Source organism: Carettochelys insculpta, chromosome 8, assembly GCF_033958435.1.
Source record: "Carettochelys insculpta isolate YL-2023 chromosome 8, ASM3395843v1, whole genome shotgun sequence".
Lineage (NCBI taxonomy): Eukaryota > Metazoa > Chordata > Testudines > Carettochelyidae > Carettochelys > Carettochelys insculpta.
Genome location: NC_134144.1, coordinates 72997143 through 73017719, shown reverse-complemented (window position 1 = coordinate 73017719; position 20577 = coordinate 72997143). Strand labels below are relative to the sequence as shown.

Here is a 20577-nt window from a genome sequence, read left to right as displayed (position 1 = left end):
CTCCTTGCTGATGGCTGGAGATGCTAAAACCAATGAGGTGTGAAAGCGCTGAGGGGTGTTTGGAAACCTCGCTCTGTTTTTCAGGGGAGGTCATGAAGTCACCCAGCAAACAGGCTGCGGATGAGATTCCCGAGCCAGCAGGTCATGCGTAATTCCTGCTGTGGGGACTCAGACGTTTCCCCCAAAAGGCCAAGCCAAGGCAAATGCAGCTCTGCTTGTGGGGTAGCACATGGGTCCTGCTGGTGTTGCTGACTTGGCCTCTGCTCGCCCAGACCAGCCCCACGCTGGTAGGGAGGTACTGAACTGAACGCCAGAGTGCCAGCGCAGGGGCCTGGAGCATGTTCTGTGTGACTTGGCTGGCTGAGACAAGAGGAACTCATGTCGTCAGCTGGTCCGTGTGAGTTTCACATGGCAAATGATCAGGAAAAATACTGGGGGGGGTTTTCAACACCCCTTCCTCTCTGCTGGCCCATATACAATAACTGCAGGGCTCTGAGAGATGGAGTTAACTCCCTGGGAGCTGGCTGCATCTTGGGTACCAGGCACAGCTAAGCAGGGGGGTTTGGGACGGGGCTGGCCTTGCAGGCGGTGCTTGTGAGGGTGGGTGTCCTGCAGCGATGGCCTGGGGAAGGGGTGTGTTAGAGCAAGTGCCCATGGCTGGGAAGGCCCGTGTGGCCTTCGTCAGCACCGCCCGGAAGGCAGGATGTAGCTTGGCTGGAGGACAGGCGCACCCGCCTGTCGGGATGGAGCAAAGAATGCCGGCCCAGGGTGTGCTGTGCAGAGGGTTGGGAGGGGCTGGGGCTGTGCTGAGGAGAGGGACCAGGAGTATGGGGAGGATCAGGGGCTTTGTAGGACAGGAGGGAAGGCAGCGGGTGGGGTGAACTGTAGAGCGCAGGGAGGGGCTGCCGGATAAGATTTCCCGACTGGGGTAAATTCTGGAAACTTGCCCAAAAGGCCAAACCTCTGATTTTTTTTGAGAGCTGAATATCTCCCCCAGCCCCAGTCAGTCTGCAGCGAGTGACATGCTGTGCTGTACGGAGGAGGAAACGGTTTCCTTCCAGGGCCATCTTCCAGCTTTGAATTTTGCGTAAAAAATGCAAAACCCGGCATCGCAAGAGGCACGGTCATTTGGAACCAAAACCGAAAACTCGCCGGATGCCTCCAAACAGACGGGCTCGTTGGTCTCCCGCCGCTTACCTTCGCGTTTGGACGGGACGGGGCCGTGGCCCGAACGGACCCTTTCCCGTGGCCGGGTCCGCTTTTGCCGAGGCGGATTTTTCACTAGCTCTCTTGCGAGCGTGGCCGTTCCCTGCCCAGAGCGCAGGGTGGGAGCGGCACACGCCCGGCCTGGGGGGTGCTTTGTAAATGCAGGAGGCTGAGCTGGGCTCCACACACCTCATCTCTCTGGGGTGGTGTGATTGCCTTGGCTCAAACCTGCTGAATGGAAGGTGAAAGCCTCTTGGTGCTGACCCAGCCGCAGGCTCCAGTCTAGCTCTCTGGCTCCCCAGCAGCGTCTTGTTCTGCCTGCTGTGACCGATGGCTGTACATCATGATCCTCCGAATAGCATTAGTTCCCTGCTTGTTTGTGGGCTGCTGTTTGCTAATTACCTAATTAGCTCTGCTGAGCAGCAGGGGCTGCCGGAGGCCCGAGTGGCTGGCGTGGATATCAGCTCCGGCACAGCCGGGATTTATGCACAGAAAACCAACGCTCATCCTGTGCGGAAGGTGGGGTTGCCCCGACCGTTTGCGGGTTGGACCCGACGTCTTGGTTCCGCCCATTAACCAGAATCTACAAGCTGTTCGTCGGGTGCTCAGTGGGCTGTGACAGGTTTGTGATGATCGGAACGGAGGAAATCCAGCCTTCGCGGCGCAGGATTTGGGTGCAAAAATGGCTCGTTTGGAAATTTTTGCAGAAAAGGATCAGGCTGTGGCCCAAGCTGCTGTCGGTTCGAGGGCAGCATTTCCCTGAATTCCACTGCATCCGCGAGCATTGCCTGGCTCTGGGGGTGAGGTTTGAAGCAGAGAGAACACGGCTGAGTGGAGAGAGACCCAACAGAGGCTGTGGTGCTGAGGGTAGATAAATCTCTGAGGGGGAGACCTTGGAGTGGAAGTTGCAGAGGGGAGAAATAAGAGGTGCTCTGGGCTCAGGTTCTGTGTGTGTGTGTGTGTGTGTGTGTGTCTTTCTCTGTGACACTCGTCAGGAAAGAGGATGTGAAACTTGGAGGATGTTAATACAAGCTGCTCAGGGCTAGACATTTTTAAACCAGCAGGCCTGGGTTGTGAGCATTCAAGAGTTTTAAAAGAGCTGGCCGAGGAGCATGCTGGACCATTAATGTTGCCTTTTACAAAGTCGTGGAGCAGTGAGGGAGGTACAGAAGACTGGAACAACATCAGCTTTTTCCCAGTCTTTAAAAGGGATAAACATGAGGACCAGGCTAATAATAGACCAGTCAACCTGACTGCAGCTGCATTCTCTCTGCCAGGCACAGAGCAAGAGTCCTATCCCATTAATGGCACAAGGACCTTTTAGCTTTGGAGCTAATTTCCCTGTCTGCAAATCACTAGACAACCTTCACACAGCTCATCTTCCACAGATACCCGCAATGCCGAGGAAGCGTGACGACGGCTTAGTCACACCAGCTGCGGCCGGGCTTTCATCTCTGGCTGCACAGATGTAAACCAAAGGCCCCAGTGGCTTTTCTTGTAACACGCACAGCTTGATGCTTAGCTTCCCAGCATTCCCCTGGGCCCATTTCCCTGCTGGTGCAAATGATTCCGGAGGAGTTTTGTCTTTATATCCGCAGCAAATTTGACCCTGTATTTTTCCTCCTTCCCCTCAGATCATTCAAACCCTGCTCAAGGGACTTTACAAGGAGAATAAAGGGTGGTCAATTTCAGCCAGCTGTGGGAATTTCCAGCCAGCTGTCAGTGACTCAGAACAGAAAGGGTTTGCTGGATGTTTTCCCCTGGCCTCAACAGCTGCATTTTCTACCACACATGTAACCATTACAGGGCCAGATCCTGAGCAACGTGCTCTGGACGGGCTCCTGCTGATGTCAGTGGGAATGTTGCAGGAAGCTTTTGGGTCTGGTAAATGTACTGGGTGCGTAGATCCCCCTGGGGTGTCAGGGTGCAAGAGAGTTCTCATTGGGCGGAGAGGTCTCCAGCCACGTACTGCAGCCCCTTGTGTTTTAATTAATGCTGCAAAATCACGAGGCATTAATGTTCATTCCTCGTATCTGAATGGATTGTTCCTCCTCTGCTTACCCTTCCTCTGTGTGAGCTGAGCCAATCAGGGAAGAGGAACTCACCAGGTGACTTCCGTGTCCAATGAAAACTGCTCAGACTTTGCTTATTGCGGGTGGACAAGCTACAGGCATGGAATCGTTTGCAGAGCTTATTTGGCAACTAATTGGTGCATGAGGACGAGACGCTGGTTTTGCTCAGAGAGATTTGGCATGAGGGGAAATAGGGTGGATGCTGGACAAGTAGCTGAGTGATTCTGGGGGCCTATCCTGGTGTTTCAGACCACGCCAGCAGTTCCAATGGCAGATGGCCAGTTCTTTCAAGAAGGAGGCCTGTGGGGATGGATCTTGGAGGGGTTGCGAAGGCTTTGGAGAATAGGCTCACACTTCGGCATGAGTGGGAAACACTGCAGAAATGGGCTGAAGTAACGTGGGTGAAAATCAGCAAGGACAAAAGCAAAGGGCTGCAGGTGGGAAGGAACAGCCTGTCTCGCACACACAGAACGGGAGGTGACTGCCCAGGAAGGAGCACTGCGGAAAGGGATCTGGGTGCCAGAGTGGGTCACAAACTAAATATGGGTGAACAGTGTGACGCTATTGCCAGAAGGCAAACCTCCTTCTGGGGTGGATCCGCAGGAGTGTCGTGAGCGAGACATGAGAAGTGGTTCTTCCGCTTCGCTCTGAAGGCTGAGGGGACACATGAGAGCAGCTCTCAAGTATCTAAAAAGGTGTTCCAAGGAGGAGAGAGAAAAATTACACTGATCCCTCGCTCTGCGAATCCCAAATGTCTGCTCGTAGGCGAAAACTCATAAGAGCGCCACTAAATTCCCATTGAAATACATGTAAAAGTCTCTGGTTCATTGCAAGTTCTTGTAACTTGGCATAAACCAGTGGAGTTCAGGTACTTTTCTGATGTATTTGAATAGTTTGGCACCAGAAATAGGCTGTAGTGGATGTACGTAGAGCAGGGATTCCCAGCCTAGGGGTCCCATTAGATTTGTTAAGTGTTGCCAGCTGGGCAGTTCCCAGCTGCATGTGGCTGTTAAAGAAGCCATTTGCAGTTCCTTAACACTGCTGCCTCAGGCAGTATCTCTGAGTAGCGACAGCTGCTGGAGATGGTGTTGGCTCTATCACGAGGGATGTAAAATGTAGGTAGCCGGTCGTGTCCAACAATGACGTCTTGAGCTTGCCCAGGCTCATCGGTTGTGGACTCGCATGCGGCTGAGGAGTCCCAGCTTTGAACGGCCTGGGCGTTCGCCATGGGGGTGAGGGAATTGTCCTGGCTCTGTTGGCGCGGCTGCTGCTGTTCCTTTCTTCCTCTCGCAACGAGGCGTCCGCGTCGCTGCTCTTCAAAGCTGTCACGCGCGTGTCGGATGAGAGCACGCCAGCCTGTTCGGTTGTTTGCACGCTGCTCTAGCTGCTCTGGTTTTAAACCAGCATGAGCAACGTTGGCCTTCACGCAGCGTTTATACCTCCTGCGAGGCCAACCTCGATTCCTCCTGCCCTGGGAGAGTTCACTGTAGAGGAGTCGCTTAGGGATTCTCGACTCCTCTGTTCGGGTGATGTGCCCTGTCCAGCGAAGCTGGGCTGTCAGAATTGTGGCTTCGATGCTCGCGGTTCCTGCTCTGTCCAGGACTTCCAGGTTCGTAACTCTGTCCTGCCATCGAATGTGCGGTATTGACCTCAGGCTGCGTGTGGGGAAGCGCTCCAGCAGTTTTATATGTTTTCTGTACAAGGTCCAGGTTTCACAGCCCTACAGGAGACTGGTCAGGACTCCAGCCTAGTACACTTTCAGTTTAGTGGACTGTCAGAGATTGCGCTGATTCAACACGCACTCTCAGACGCCCTAGTGCCCGGCTGGCCTGGCAGATTCTGGCATTGATTTCTTTGCCAAGGGAGCCATCATTGGCTACACACTGTCAAGGTACTTGAACTAGGGATAGCAATTACCTTCTGCCTCGGTGCTGAAACCTTAACCCTTGAGTTAATTCGTTTTAACGAGTGTTACCTGCTGGGAGCAGGAGGGCTGAGGGAGCCACCCAGCCTAGCAGCTCCGGTGAAGAGGCTGCAGAAGGAGGAGTTGCCAAGGCTGGGGCCGTTTAGGGCTGCGGGTGGGGGGGTCTAAGATTGGCGGAAGTTTGGGGCTGCAGGGGGGGTCTTAGCCTAGGGGCGGTTTGGGGCTGCTGGGACACCGCTGAACACTGGAATAAGGTGCCTGGGGGGGATGTGGAATTTCCATCACTGGAGATGCCTCAGAGCCGGTCTGTTGGACACCTGCCAGGGATGGCCTAGACCAGGGTTTCCCAGCAGTAAAACCTTCGCGCTCCCCTGGCGCATCGCTCTCCCAGGGCGAGCCGCTGCGCAGGAATTGATTTTCAGCTGTGTACCCCGGGAATCCTTTCCGCACCCCACCCTTTGGAAAACACGGCTCTAGATGGTGCCTGGGCCTGCCGTGGGGGCAGGGGACCCGGCTCGATGACCTCTCCAAGTTCCTTCCACCTGTGAGTCTCTGCCAGAGGCACCCAAAGTCAGGCCCCGGCTGCCAGCCCTGCCCTCGGCAACTCGCTTTGTGGCTGTGGCCCCTGTGGCCCAGCGTGGGTCTTTGTGTTCCCCGAGCGGTGGCTCTGGGTAGCGACTTGTGAACCTGCTCCTGTGTCTGTAGCCGGCAGCAGCCCCTGTCTCGCTGTTTGCTCCAGGGCGACGGAAAGACGCGTGTGTGGGTGTGGGTGTGGGGGGGGGTGAGTTGGTCCCCTGAAGCTGCGGCACGGCTGCTAGGGATTCACAAGGGGGGGACAGGTGTTTGCTCGGAGATCTGTGCGCTCGGAGACCTCATTCCCCACCCCGCGATCCCTCCCGCTTCCCTCTCCGACGATGCCCCCAGGGGTAACTTTGCTTTTCTCTCTTTGCTTTAGGAATCCACAAAAGCTGCCAGAAGTGCCCAGGCCCGGCGCAGACCTTCCAGGTACAACCCCTGTGCTCACCTCGAACCGCGAGACTCTGCCTAGCCGCCTGGCCTCCCCAGCGTCGACAGGGCTCCGTGGTGTTCGGCCCACGCCGACTCGGGTTGCGAACCAGCATCTGGAGCCTTCAGCTGGGCTGTGACGGTGGCAGGAGGGGAGCTGCAGTGAGCCGTGGGAGAGGCCCTTGAAATGAATGGAGAATTTCTGCCCGGTGCACTTGGGGGGGCATTAGGGGATTGCAGTGGGTGATGGCCCAGGGCTCTTGCAGGGCGCTAGGGGAAGCTCAGGATGGGGCACTCTCCCCTCTGAATGGACCGAGCTGCAAGACAGGGGCCTGAATTTCCCAGTGAGGCTGAGCCTAGCCCTGGCCGCCGTCCCTGGCCTGCTCTGTGCCATGCCATCGTGGCGTCTCGCTGCTGCCTTCTCTGGCCCCTGTCCGGTGGCACCCTGAGCGCCTGCAGCTTGCGGTGAAGGCAGTGGGAAGGAGGGAAGCTCAGCACCTTGCAGGATTGGGTCCTCGTGGGCTCAACCCTGCTTCAGGTGCCTCTTCCATCACCTCCTCCGTCTCTCCTGGGCGCCTGGGGTCTCCCTCACTGAACCCCATGCGTCCCAGAAGGGGGCTGGGATGACGAGGCCAGACCTCCGCATCCCTGTAGGGCTGGGCACCGCGCTCCACGTGGTGGTAGGCTGCCTGGCTAGTCCAGGAGCCCAGCCGCCTGTTGGCTTGGTCCATGGCTGGCCAGCAGGAGCGGGGCCTGCTGCGCGCCCCAGGCCAGCTCTGCCTGCCCTTCCTTGAGTTTAGGAAGCCGAGTGAGCTTTGGAGAACAGCTCTCCCTGCCAGGGCAGCGATGGGAGCCCAACGATGGCTCTTGGAGGTGGAGAAGGGCCGGCCCAGGCTCGGCATGGGAAGGATCTGGCGCTGCCGGGCCTATCGCCACTAACCTCACGCCCGCGTTGGGCTGCCAGAGGGGAGGGTTAGCGGTGCATAGGGTTTGTCTGAGCCAGGCTCCTTCAGCCACTTCCTGCAGCTGCCCCCGGAGCCCCTGTGCCCGCCCCATCGGCAGCCGAGGGAGCAAAGCCCCGGTGTCCCAGCACAAGGTGAAGGCCGTGCTTGGGAGAGGCTTGAACAGGACTGTAGAGGGGCTGGCAGCGGTGTCCCCTTGCGTGTGGCTGGGGACAGGCTGGCACGGCCACCGGCCTCAGCTCTTGGGCATGAAACTCAGCTCAGAGGTGTCCAGGGCAGGGGTGGGCAGTGGGGTTCCCTATCACTTTTAACAGCCCGGGGCGGAATAAATTTTATTGCATCCAGGCATGTGCGGATGTGCACCACTCATAAACTCAGGCCACTGGCAGTGGGGGCTCTGCTAACCAGCTAGGCGGCACCTGAAGCTCTCCTGGGCGGCCGTCCCAGCGCGTCAGGGAGCACTGGTGGACACCGGCGGCCTTGCTCGGGTTCCATCTCTCTAGACCTTCACCCTGCAGGGTCCTGAGCTGGCTGCTTCTCGTTGGCCCAGGAGCGTGAGCGTGGCCCAGGCCATGGAGGACAGCTGCGAGCTGGACTTGGTGTACATCACCCAGCGGATCATCGCTGTCTCCTACCCCAGCTCGGCCGAGGAGCAGAACTTCCGCAGCAACGTCCGGGAGGTGGCCCAGATGCTCAGGTCCAAGCACGGCGATAAGTACCTGGTGAGAGAGGCCACCGCCGCCCTGGCGGTGCAGGCTGGCGCCGGGGCTGGGCCGGGGTGGATGTTGGGAGCGGACGGGCTGTGGAGCTGGTTGCCGGAGGGAGGGGAACTGCACAGCTGGGATCCTGAATTCCTGGGCTTTCAAAGCCCCCCGCCAGCTGCCTTGCGGCATGGGGAGGGTCCTGGGCCTCGTCCCAGTGTCCGACAGGGCCTGGGTAGAGAGGGAAACGGGGCACTGGATTCCAGGGTGGGCGCAGTCTGGGATTTCTGGTCGCCGGGGCCCAGTAAGGACAGAAGAACGGCCGTGCCATGTCAGACCAATGGTCCAGCCATCCCACAGCCGGTCTGACAGTGCCCTGTGCCAGGTGCTGGATCTGGGGCTGGGCAGTGTGGTCTTGGTGCTGGGCCCAGATCTGGATCTATGCACTGTGGCCCAGGGGCGCTGCGCGCCAGGCACTGGGTGACATCCTTGCTCTGCTCTTCTGTTTCTCCTAACTTGCTTCTCTCCGTCTCTCCCCAGCTCTTCAATCTGTCCGAGCGCCGGCATGACATCAGCAAGCTGCACCCCAAGGTCAGTGCGCCGGCCCTGGGGCGCTTCGGGTGCCGTCGAGGGCTGGGGGAAGGGAGGGCTCCGGTCCGGGCGAGGAGGCCAGGGGCTTGTGGCCGATCAGTCAGAGGCTAGGGGGTGTTCTCCAGGTATCCACATTGCCCCGCCTACCCACCCGGCTCGCTGCCTCCCATTGGTTTGTCTGGCCTTCCTTGCCTGGAGGGCGGGATGGGAGGCAGAGCCCTAGAGAAAGACCCGGCCCCCTGCCTTGGGGGGTGGCTCAGGCCCTGGCAGAAGGAGGCCCTGGGTTCCCAGATAGCTGCCGCCCCCGTCCCTTGTGCTGCCTGTCAATCAGGCTGGCCCGCGGCCCCTCCCGTGGTGCCGTGCCAGCGGTGGGCAGAGAGGGCTGTCAGAGCGGTAACGCCAAAGCAGGCTGGCGCCGGGCGCAGTTAACCCCTTCCTGCCCGTGCATCACACCCCCTGCCACGCAGCATGTCCCTCGGGGGGCTGCACCCCTCCCCCTTCCCTGTGTGACCCGTGCCCTCTCCCCTGGGTGAGGCTGGCCAGCACAGCCGGGGGGTGGCATGGGGGGAGCTGAGCCATGGGGCTTGCTGCCACCAAGCCGGAGCTGCTGAATCCCCGTGCCGACAGCGGAGCGACAGGTGGGCATGCCGGGGAACTGCGACCTGTCCCCTAACGAGGTGCCAGCCCCTTTCTGCTCTAGGGCTGGTGGGAGCAGGGCAGGAGAGGAGCCCAGTGCCCGGCTGCTTTGATGCCCCCTTGCTTATCCCTGTGCCCCGGTGGCTGGCATGGTGCCCGCCCATGCCTGCTGGGCTCCAGGGGTGGGCAGCGCCCCTTGCCGAGAGCTGGGCAGAGGCCCGGAAGGGAATCTCCTGCCCCTCCCAACCAGCAGCTCCCAGGGACTCTGCAGTCCGGGCAGCAGCCCCTGCAAGGCCAGGCTGGCATGAGGAGCTCTGGGCATCTGCCACAACCAGTAAGACAAAGCCCCCGAGGGAGCTTCCTCACCCCCAGCCTCCTCCTCCTCCCCTCTGCCCCGCCCAGGTGCTGGATTTCGGGTGGCCAGACCTGCACACACCTGCCCTGGAGAAGATCTGTAGCATCTGCAAAGCCATGGACACCTGGCTGAGCGCCGACCCCCACAACGTGGTCGTCCTGCACAGCAAGGTGAGCCAGTGCAGCCCTGGAGCAGAGGATGTTCGCCTGCAGCCGGGCCAAGAGAGCGGAAAGCAGCCGATGCTTGGGAGGGAAGAATCCCAAGTATTGTTACAGGCCAGGGACCAACCGGCTAAGTAGCAGTGCAGCAGAAAAGGACCTGGGGATTTCAGTGCCTGGGAGCCTGGATATGAGTCAACACTGTGCCCTTGTAGCCAAGAAGGCTAACGGCATATTGGGGTGCATTAGGAGGAGCATTTCTAGCAGATTTGGAGAAGTGGTTGTTCCCCTCTATTCGGCACTGGTGAGGCCACATCTGGAATATTGTGTCCAGTTCTGGGCCCCCCCGTATAAAAGGATGTGGATTTGCTGGAGCAGGTTCAGCGGAGGGCAGTGAAGATGATTAAGGGTCTGGAGCAAAAGACCTATGAGGAGAGGCTGAGGGGTTTGGGCTTGTTTAGTTCACAGCAGAGAAGACTGAGGGGCGATTCAATAGCAGCCTTCAACTTCCTGAAGGGGAGCTCTAAAGAGGATGGAGGGAGGCTGTTCTCAGTGGTGTCAGGTGGCAGAACAAGGAGCAATGGGCTGAAGTTACAGAGGGGGAGGTGTAGGTTGGATATTAGGAAAAACTACTTCCCCAGGCGGGTGGTGAAGCACTGGAATGCGTTGCCTGGAGAGCTGGTGGATTCTCCATCCCTCGAGGTTTTTAAGTCCCAGCTGAACAAGGTCCTGGACAGGATGACTTAGTTGGGGCTGACCCTGCTTTGGGCAGGGGGCTGGACTAGATGACCTCCCGAGGTCCCCTCCAGCCCTGGGATACTACACTGTGAGGGGGACAGGGCGGGGGCAGCAGGGCAGGGGATTGGCGCTTGGGGGAGAATCTGCCATGTTGAGTAGGGCCCAGTGGAACAAGTCTGTGACTCCTGAGTTTGCTGGGTGCTTGGGGTCACCTCCGATGTGACTCCTCCCTGCCCCCCGGTAGCATAGGCTGTGCCGGTTGCCTTTGTCACTCCCCGGAGGCGGGCGCAGGTCAGCGCTGGCGAGGTGCTCTCGGAGGTCCAAACGAGATGCGTCAGGAAGAGAAATTTAACCCACAGCCAAAGGTTCTCGCCGATCTTTTCCATGCACGTGTAGAATCACTTTTTTCAGTGCACTGAGGTGCGGGCAAGTGTGCACCACCAGTGGAAATAAAAAACCCGGTTGCAAGCGCTCTGCTGGCAGCTGGGCGGCACCTGACTCTTTCTTGAGTGGCCACCCAAGTTCCCAGCTTGCAGGGAGCCCTGCCCACACTTTACACCTATCACTGAAAGGCAGCTACCTCTGGGATGGGAGGTGCAGCTGTTAAGAGCAACCAGGAGCACTGGGTAGGACCAGCAAGCAAAGAAGGGTCATGCGCAGCTGTGGCTTTTGGCAGGTCCTGGGGGGATTTCACAGGCCACTCAGATCAGGAGGGTGCATGGGGCTGGTTCACTGCCAGCCAAAGGAGAATCAGTCCTGGTGGGCAATGTACACACACAGATGCGGGAGGGCGACCTGGTCCTGGGTTATCTCCCGGTCCAGGCGGATTCAAAATCCTCCGTTCCTCTAGCTCCTCCTTCCCCTAGCAGACCCCTCCGGATGTTGCAGCTGGAAATGCTGAGCCAGGTTTTCTTGCTGCTGAAATGCAGCCACCCCTGGGGTGGAGCCTGGCGGCTGGTTGTCAGCACCCAGCAACGGCAAGCCAGGCCCGACCGCAAGCCCTTGGAAGTAGACGCGGCCAAGAACCTGGCCACCAGCTGCAGCCTCTGGGATTCTCTGGGTGCCTTGTGGGATGCCGACCGCCCTCTTCATTCTGCTCTCTCGCAGGGAAACCGAGGCCGGATGGGGGTCGTGGTCGCCGCCTACATGCACTACAGCAACATTTCAGCCAGGTGAGGGGAGCCGGGCATGGGTGGGGCTGGGGCACCCCACGTGTGTCCCCCCGAGCCTCTCTCGGCAGACTTAACACCCTGCAGAGATAACCGGCCAGAGTCGCCTTTCGGGGGAGGTTCCGGATGCCTTGGGCTCAGCCCCCCTGCAGAGCTGGGGCTGGGCCACCCCTCTTTTGCCCTAAGGAGATGCCGCTGGCGGCGTCTCTGGCCCAGTGCCTCCCTGGCCTGGGTCAGGAGGGACCAGCCGTCGGCAGAGCAGTGGGCTGGGCAGACGAGGCAGGAGGAAATGGAGAGGCCTGTGGGCGGCTCCTCGGCGGGGGGCTGGGGGGTGCTCTTCCTGCGCTGTCCCTGCCCCAGGGCCCGAGGACTTCAGGGGACGTGTGTCGTGGGCTGGCTGAGCCGAGAGGGTCAGCACCAGCCCTGCTCAGGCTGCAGGGGCCAGGCTGGGTCTGAGTCGATCTGACCGGCCTGTTGTGTCTGTAAACCTGGGGGCGAGTTAGCAGTGCCTCCCCCAGCCGGGGTACGCAGGGTGCTGGGCCTGGGCGGCGTGGGATGGGGCGGGAGAATGGTGGGGCCACCCAGGCAGGGGAGAGCCACTCTGGGCAAACCACCTCCTCCTGATCCATGGCAGCCCTGCAGTGCCCCTCAGAGGGACCTGCTCTGGGGTCCCCCACAGCTCTGCCGGGGCCCCTCACTCCCCACCCACCGCCCCTGGGTGCCAGCTCTGGGTTCCCCCCACAGCCCTGCCGGGACCCCTCACTCCTGACCCACCGCCTCTGCTGTCCCAGCTCTGGGTTCCCCCCGCAGCTCTGCCAGGACCCCTCACTCCCCACCCACCGCCCCTGGGTGCCAGCTCTGGGTTCCCCCCACAGCCCTGCCGGGACCCCTCACTCCCCACCCACCGCCCCTGGGTGCCAGCTCTGGGTTCCCCCCACAGCCCTGCCGGGACCCCTCACTCCCGACCCACCGCCCCTGGGTGCCAGCTCTGGGTTCCCCCCGCAGCTCTGCCAGGACCCCTCACTCCCGACCCACCGCCCCTGGGTGCCAGCTCTGGGTTCCCCCCACAGCTCTGCCGGGGCCCCTCACTCCCCACCCACCGCCCCTGGGTGCCAGCTCTGGGTTCCCCCCATAGCTCTGCCGGGGCCCCTCACTCCCGACCCTCCGCCCCTGGGTGCCAGCTCTGGGTTCCCCCCGCAGCTCTGCCAGGACCCCTCACTCCCCACCCACCGCCCCTGGGTGCCAGCTCTGGGTTCCCCCCACAGCTCTGCCAGGACCCCTCACTCCCGACCCTCCGCCCCTGGGTGCCAGCTCTGGGTTCCCCCCACAGCTCTGCCAGGACCCCTCACTCCCGACCCACCGCCCCTGGGTGCCAGCCCAGCTCTGCCCTGGCGCCCCATCTGGGACCCAGCGCCGCCTCTTCTCCTCCTGGGCTCCTGCCGTTGCCCTGCCAATGCACAGCCCCAGACAAGCCCTGAGGGGCCTTTCCCCAGATCAACTGAAACCCGAAGGGCCTTGCAAGAGCCCCTGTGGCTCTCCAGCACTGGGGGAGACCAGGCTTCTTTCCCAAGCGGCCGTAACGTGCCCCCCTCGCGTGCCGCCTGGAGTCCTGCCCTGCCCCTGACTTGTGCACCTCTCCGCAGCGCTGAGCAAGCCCTCGACAGGTTTGCCATGAAGAGGTTCTACGAGGACAAGGTGCTGCCAGTCGGGCAGCCGTCCCAGAAGAGGTCAGTCCTGCGGCACCTCCCTCTGCGATGGCCAGAGCTGTGGGCGCCGGCCTGGCCCCCGGGTTTGCTGGGGCCTCGGGGACGGAGCCGGTGGTCGATCGGACATGCAGCGCCCCCGGGGGCAGGACCTGCTGTGCATGGGGCGAGGATCGATACACTCCTGAGGCGGGAGGGGCCTTGAGGCATCGAGTCTTGTCCCCAGCGCTCGCAGCAGGGCCAAGCGTTAGCCGCCCCGTCCGTGGCAGGCCTGGGTCTCACAGATCTCCAGGGACAGAGATTCCAGGCAACTGATCCCAGTGCGTAACCGGCCGGACCAGAGGTTTTTCTGGATGTCCAGCCTAAGCCTCCCTGGCTGCAGTACAAGCCCGTTGCTCCTTGTCCTACCCTCAGAGCTCCTTGTAACCCTCCAGGAGGTACTTGGAAGCTGTTACCTGTGCCACATCCCCTCCCAGCCTTCCCTTTTCCAGGCCAAACAAGCCCAGTTCTTTCAGTCGTCCCTCCTAGCGCATGTTCTCCAGACCGTGAATCATGTTAGCTGCTCTCCTCTGGACCTTCTCCGGTCTCTCCACACCTTTCCCGAAGTGCGGGGCCCAGAGCTGGACTCCATACTCCAGCCGAGGCTGAACCAGTGCAGAGCTGAGCGGAGCGGAGCAGATGACTTCTGTGTCCCTCTCACAACACTCCCGCTGTACACCCCAGAATGACGTTTGCTTTCTTTGCAGCAGCATCACACTGGTGACCCCCAGATCCCTTTCCCAGTGCTTCCTCCTAGACAGTCACTTCCCAGTCTGTATGCGAGTGACTGATTGTTCCTTCCTAAGCGGAGCACTTTGCATTTGTCCTGGTTGACTTTCATCCAGTTTACCTCAGACCATTTCTCCAGTTTGCCCAGATCTTTTTGGATTATAACCCCACCCCCCAAAGCACTCACAGGCCCTGCAGCTCCGTATCACCCGCAGGCTTTATAAGTGCCCTCTCTGTGCCATTATCTAAACCAGGGGGTCCCAAACTTTCTGGCATCGTGCCCCCCTTTTTAATCTCTGAGAGACCCTCTCGGCCCCCCCACCTCTGCTTTACCAACATCCAACCCCTTGATTAGAAAACATTCAATTCGTAATTTAAAATAAGCACAAAATCTTGATAGAAAAATGTTATTTAAAATTACAGACAAGCACAAATCTGGCGCGCAAGGATGACACGCGTTTGCCAAGCGTTCCGTAAGCGCCAATCGCGTTTCTTGGCCCAAAAATGTAATAAAAACCTAATTCAATATCAGAAAGAGCAGAAACGAATGGATTCAATGGGAAAGATGCTGCTGCATTTTCTTCCTAAGTTGGGGAATCCTAGGGACCGACTGTGGACCAGCCAGGCTAATGCACAGGCCCCATGTGGGTGCCTGGTGCTGTCCAAGCTGGCCACCTGCCCAAGCCCCGAGCTGCCAGGGCCGCCCGCCCAAGCCATGGGCCAGCCACCCCTGAGCCACCTGCCCGAGCCCCTCCCCTACCCCAAAGCCAGGCACCCCATAGCCCCCCATCTAGCCCCATTCTCCGCCTCTCCTCCCCAACCAACACTCATGCCCCTTTGCAGGAGACAGCCAATTCCATGTGGGTCTTTGCCGGCTGCCTGCTTTTTATAGTGGCTGTGCTGGGTCACCCATGTAAAATGGCAGAGGCTGAGAGCCGGAAGCAAGGGCCAGATCTTTCTTTGTGTGGGGGCATGATGGGGGGGCTGGGTTGATCCCATGCCCCCCCTGGAATTTCTTCACCCCCCTGGGGGCTATATCACAGTTTCCCAAACACGGGGGCATTCCCCCTGGGGGCGTGCAAGGCAACCCAGCCCCCCATCATTCCTCCCACCCAAGGAAAGATCCAGGCTTGGCTTCCGGCTCTCAGCCCCTGCCATTTTACATGGGTGACCCGGTGCAGCCGCTGGAAAAAGCAGGCAGCCGGCGAAGGCCCATGTGGAGCTGGCTGTACCCTGCAAAGGGTGTGAGAGTGGGGTGGGGTGGGGTGGGGAGGGGGGAAGAGGAGAAGGATGGGGTTAGATGGGGCTGGGGGTGCCTGGCTTTGGGGGAGGGGAGGGGCTTGGGCAGGGGGGCTTGTGGGGCTCGGGCGGCTGGCCGTGGCGTTGCAGGTCTTGGATGGCTCGGGCTGGCGGGCGGGTGGTTGGCCCCAGCACTGCAGGGCATGAGCGGCTCGGGCTGGTGGGCGGGTGGCTGGCCGTGGCATTGCAGGGCTTGGATGGCTCGGGCTGGAGGGCAGGTGGTTGGCCCCAGCACTGCCGGTCTCGGTCAGCTTGGACAGGCGGCTGTGGCTGCACAGGGCTCAGGTGGGCAGGCAGCCAGCGTGGGCAGCTCTGGCGGCTGGCGCGGGGCTCAGGCAGGTGGCCAGCTGGGGCTGCCCCCGGCACCCGCAAACGGCCAAGCAAAACGATTTGTGCTTATTTTTAATTTCAAATAACATTTGGATGTCAAGAGTCTGTGTTAATTTTAACTTATGGCGTGAAGGTTTTGCTAAGGGGGGTGGGATGGAGGTAGAGAAGAGGGTGTGAAGGTTTCTTAGAAATCAACAGGGGGGAGTGGTGCCGAAAAGTTTGGGAACCGCTGCTCTAGAGCGTTGGTGAAAATAGTGAACAGAACTGGCGTCGGAACAGAGCTGATCCCCACAGGACCCCTTGTTCTGCCCTTCCAGAGTGGCTGAGCCACTGAGAAGTTCCCTCTGGGGACAGATCGCCGCCCACCCGAGAGCCGTGGGCTGGGCCGGGCTGGGGGGGTGTCTTGCGGAGGTACCTGGCACCCCCCCTCAGCACGTCGGAGGGCTGGGAAGCAGGAGCCGCGCAGGGGCGGGATACCCAGAAGTTAGGCCCCTTTTGAGGGCGCTCCAGACCCAGACCGCAGGCCGAACGGCGAGCGAGGGAGTGGGTGTGCATGGAGCAGTTTGCAGGGTCCATTTGAAGGTGTGTGGGGGCTGGGTCAGGTCTGAGACACCCACAGTTCCAGTGACCTCCCTTGCGCTGGGCCTGCCGGCATCAGCTCAGGATCGGGCCCCATCTCCGAGGGGAGCTGGGCTCCATCAGCAGCTGCTGCTGGTCTGCGCTGCCCCGGGGGCACCAGCAGAGGGAGAACCTGCCAGCAGCAGCCACAGGGCCAGCTCGGCCCCCTCCCAGACAGCAGGGTGGCCGCTCCCCGCAGCCGCGTTGCCTTGCACTGGCCTTGGTGCAGGGCTCCCCCCAGTGGACAATTATGGAACTGCTCATGGGGGAGAACTGCCCCCTTGATGCCCCCGCACCCTGCTAGCTCAGGGGCCCCAGGCTAGGCAGAACTGCCCCCTTCTGTCCTGAAAGGGCCCTTGCCCGGGGGCAATTTCCTGCCAGCTCCACCTGTGAGGTCCCAGCACGCAGCTGATCCGTGGCGGGAGGTGGGGCCCATGGCAAATCCCCCCTTGGTGTGTGGGCTGCAGGTCAGACTGACGGGGCAGGACCCCACCCAGGCCTCCCTCTCCTATTTCAAGCCCTTGTTCCCCTCTGCTCCAGCGGGAGGCCCTCGGCACCTCCCACGCTCCCTGCTGCCTTCCGAGCCGGTCCCCGCGGGGAGCTGGAGCTGCTGAGTTGCGGCCGGAGGGAGAACATCCCCCTGCAACAGGAAGACCTGGAGAACCAGCAGATTTCCAGCCTGTCTCCTCTCCCATCACTGCTTCTGCTCCAGCTTTGCACCCCCCGGGGCCTTTCCCTTGTCCTGCCTGGCTCTCACGTTCGCACTCCTGCCGAGAACCAGTGCATCCCCTGGGCAGCGTGGGAATCCAGATCGGTATGGCGCTGGGAGAAATCCAACTCAGTGCTTTGCCCTAGAGGCGACGCAAGAACAACACCAGTGCCTGGGTCCCGAGAACCCACCCGGCAGCTGCCTGTGGCTGGCGTTTGATTTTGGAAGTGTTGGGATGGACGGCCTGTAGCAGAGGCAGGAGGCGAAAGCAATGGGAGTTTGGTGCCCTTCTATCTTTGAGGGTGCCCTCGAACTTTTCCATCCCCGGGCCGAATAAATTTTATTACATGCGCTGAGGTATGTGCAGATCTGCACCAGCAGTGGAAATGTGCTGCTGGCTGCAGGAGCTCTGCTCATCCCCTGGGCGGCACCTGAATCTCTCCCGCCAGACCCCTTGAGGTGGGACGTCCTGGGGTCTGCATGTAGCTTCTTCCAGGTTGCCGCTGGGAGCTGTCTGCTGCCTGGCAGCTCGGAAGGAGCGAAGTGGGAGAGGTGGGGAGTGGTGGGTTGACTGCTGCAGCACACGGGTGGGAGGGAAAGAGGGGCCGGACCCCCTGCCCCTTCTGCAGGGAGTGGAGCGATGCAGTCTGGCTGGGCTGTGCACAGACCCCGGTGACCCGCTCTCTGCCCCAGGTATGTGCATTACTTCAACGGCCTGCTGTCCGGCACCATCAAAATGAACAACAAGCCCCTGTTCCTGCACCACGTTATCATGCATGGGATCCCCAACTTCGAGTCCAAGGGCGGTGAGTGGCCCCACGTGGGAGGGCTCAGCTGCCCCGGTGTGACCCTAGGCTGAAGAGGGGGAGGGGATGGCGGGTGGGGGCGGGTAGAGGCCACAGCATGTCAGAAAGGTGGGGATCGCAGAAGGGCCTGGCTAGGGGACCACCTCTCCAAAAGGCACATCCCCTCAAAGCCCCATTCTCTCCCCTCTAAGCACCCCTCTCTGCAGCTTTGTCCCCAACCCAATGCCCTGCCTCCTGGCTAGGCCGAAAGTCAGAGCCAGGCCATGCTAAGAGTTGTCCAGAGGGTCTGAGTCCTCTGTGGGGAGTCTGGGACCCTCCAGCTGCCCTGGGTGGGGGCCAGAATGCCCAGAGCAGCCACAGACAGCAGCCCTGCCCCCTGGGTGCTCCACGCAGGGCAGGCGGCAGGTCGGGGCTGCCCGCAGTGTGCAGGGCCGGGACAGATGGTGTCCTGGAGTCACTCAGCCCAGGACAAGACTTGGCCTCTGCCTTGTCGGGCTGTTCCGCACCAGTTCAGGAGTGGCATTCACCCTATCGCCTGCCACCATGCAGCTCCAGGTATGGTAGTGGTCGGAGCCCTAGTGTAGACAGCGCATCTGCGACAATGGCTCATAGCTTGCCACATGGCCATTTCTGGTGGACTGATTGTGGGAACTCCACGGTGGCCCTCACTCCAGGGATTGCCAGCACCCCAAATGCATCCTTCAAGCCGGGGGTCACGTCCTCCCAGACGCTATCTCGGATTCAGCACTGGGTCCCCTCTGGTGTCGTGAGCAGGGGGGGGAGCCCCCCCGGCCGGTGCCCTGAGTTCTCGTCACAGCTCATTGTCAGACCATGTGCAGGGGCCTCGCTGCTCCCACCTCCACATGTTCAGGTTGTCCCTTGTCCTTGCAGATGTTGCCCTGCGAGGCGTGACGAGGGTGCTGTTAGGGGCAGGCAGGCTAGGGGAAGTCCCCAGTGCCCTGTTCACCAAGGCAGGGTTGTTCCTTTTCCTTCCCTTGTCCAACCCCTGAGCTAACAAATCACCTTCTCTCCTTCTCCAATCGGTGTCTTCCAGGCTGCCGGCCCTTCCTGAAGATCTACCAGGCCATGCAGCCAGTCTACACATCAGGGATCTAGTAAATATCCCCCTCCGGGTTCTTCTCTCTCCTGCCAGGCCCTTACCCTGCGCCCGTCTCTGTCTGCGGGATGGTTCTGAGTAGGGATCCGGGGACAGGAGTCAAGTCAGCCTGTGGTGGGATGTAGCAGCCAGCCAGAGGCCGGGATTGTTCAGCAGCGTCGGGCTGGGCGGGCAGGGAGCTCTCACTCCCCTGGCGGGAATGGAGCTCTGATGCAGAAGCCTAGAGAGCAGAGGCAGCCGAGCTGTCTCCTCCAGTCGGGAGAGCCCTTGCCATATCAGCTTGTGGGGCATTTCCTGCCTGGCTCCAGAGGCAGGGGATGGGCAGCCCCGGCCCCGGCGTGCGAGCGAGGCCCTATTGAACAGGAGACAGGCCTCGTGCTCGGGGGAGTTCCCGCCCGAGGTTTAGGACTGGATGAGGGATTGGATGGTGCCCAGGCACCAGGGTGGCCCTCGGTTCCAGGCCAGGTCCCAGCTGAAGGGGGAGAAGGGAAGCCCGGACCGGCAGTTGCCAGGCAGGGCAGGGCTGGGACACAGGGCACTGGTTGGGTACAAGGGATGGAGCATTGTGAGTGCTCACGGGGGATCTCAAAGCACTTTGTGCATCTCCAGCCGCTGGGGCTGAGGAATGGGACTGGGAGCGTCTGGTGCAGCCTCGGCCCCTCTGAGCCCCTCTCCCCGTGTTCCCGTCTCTGCAGCAACGTGCAAGGAGACAGCCAGACCAGCATCTGCATCACCATTGAGCCTGGGCTGCTCCTGAAGGGGGATATCCTGGTAAGAGGCCGATGGGGCCTTTCCAGCTGTAATAGGCCCACAGGGAGAGGCGGCAGGGGGTGATGAAACGGCCATGGGGAGGGGGAGGGGAGGATGGCCTATATGGACCCCAGCCCGAACCCCATGTGATGCACAGCCTGAGGGGGAGCTGCCTGCATCCAGCACTTCCCACCGCCCACCCCGCCGGTCTGCATGGGACGGGGAGGGGTCCCGGCTTCCTGTCTGGGTGCATCGGGCGAGCTGGTGCCTTGCAATGACCCTCCGCTCACACGGCATCAAAGCCATCTCACGCTGCAGGGCCCTTGGAAGTCCGCAGGAGTTGCCTTGTTGCAGTCGAGCCTGCTCCCACTCGGCCAGCTGGACAAGGAGAGGCAGCGAGCCCCAGACTGGCATGGCCCCGGGCTCGCTAGAGTGTTCCCTGGCCGACTTACGGAGGGGACCCTCCTCTCCTCTTCCCCCCCGGCAGCTGAAGTGCTACCACAAGAAGTTCCGCAGCCCGACCCGAGACGTCATCTTCCGCGTGCAGTTCCACACCTGTGCCATCCATGACCTGGACATCATCTTCGGGAAGGAGGACCTGGACGAAGCCTTTCGAGGTGATTGCGCCGCTCCGGCCGGGGCGGGGAGGGAGGTGGGAACCGGCCCTGAAGGGGAGGTCCTGTGCTGGTTGTAGCTTGGGAGGTTTCAGCCAATTTCGGGTCCATGACGGCGGGCGGGGGGGTCGCCATCCAAAGACCGGGCTCTGTGAAATTGTGTCGTGCTCTGTCTGGTTCCTGCTTGGGATGTGGCCTGGTCACCAAACTGGCACTGATTGCTCCCCAGCTGGGAGGCTAAGAGCTGATCGGCCATGGAGGTAGAACTTGCGCCAGCGGTTGTGTTTCAGCGGTGGTTGAAGGTGCTCTGGTGGCTGTAGTTCAGTGGTGGTTGAATGTACTCTGG

At 60.9% G+C, this 20577-nt stretch overlaps 1 protein-coding gene across 13 annotated transcripts in view; it reads left to right on the top strand.

Annotated features, from left to right (window-relative positions):
* Nucleotides 1–20577, top strand: part of TNS1 (tensin 1) — a 245809-nt gene that overhangs the window by 124534 nt on the left and 100698 nt on the right. For all 13 annotated transcript variants that reach the window (XM_075001459.1, XM_075001457.1, XM_075001452.1 and 10 more), the window contains 10 exons: nucleotides 6158–6207; nucleotides 7720–7891; nucleotides 8411–8461; nucleotides 9500–9622; nucleotides 11456–11520; nucleotides 13161–13244; nucleotides 17638–17750; nucleotides 18805–18865; nucleotides 19563–19638; nucleotides 20105–20234. In XM_075001459.1, the coding sequence (XP_074857560.1) occupies nucleotides 6158–6207; nucleotides 7720–7891; nucleotides 8411–8461; nucleotides 9500–9622; nucleotides 11456–11520; nucleotides 13161–13244; nucleotides 17638–17750; nucleotides 18805–18865; nucleotides 19563–19638; nucleotides 20105–20234 (925 nt within the window). The remainder of the gene's footprint in view (nucleotides 1–6157; nucleotides 6208–7719; nucleotides 7892–8410; nucleotides 8462–9499; nucleotides 9623–11455; nucleotides 11521–13160; nucleotides 13245–17637; nucleotides 17751–18804; nucleotides 18866–19562; nucleotides 19639–20104; nucleotides 20235–20577) is intronic.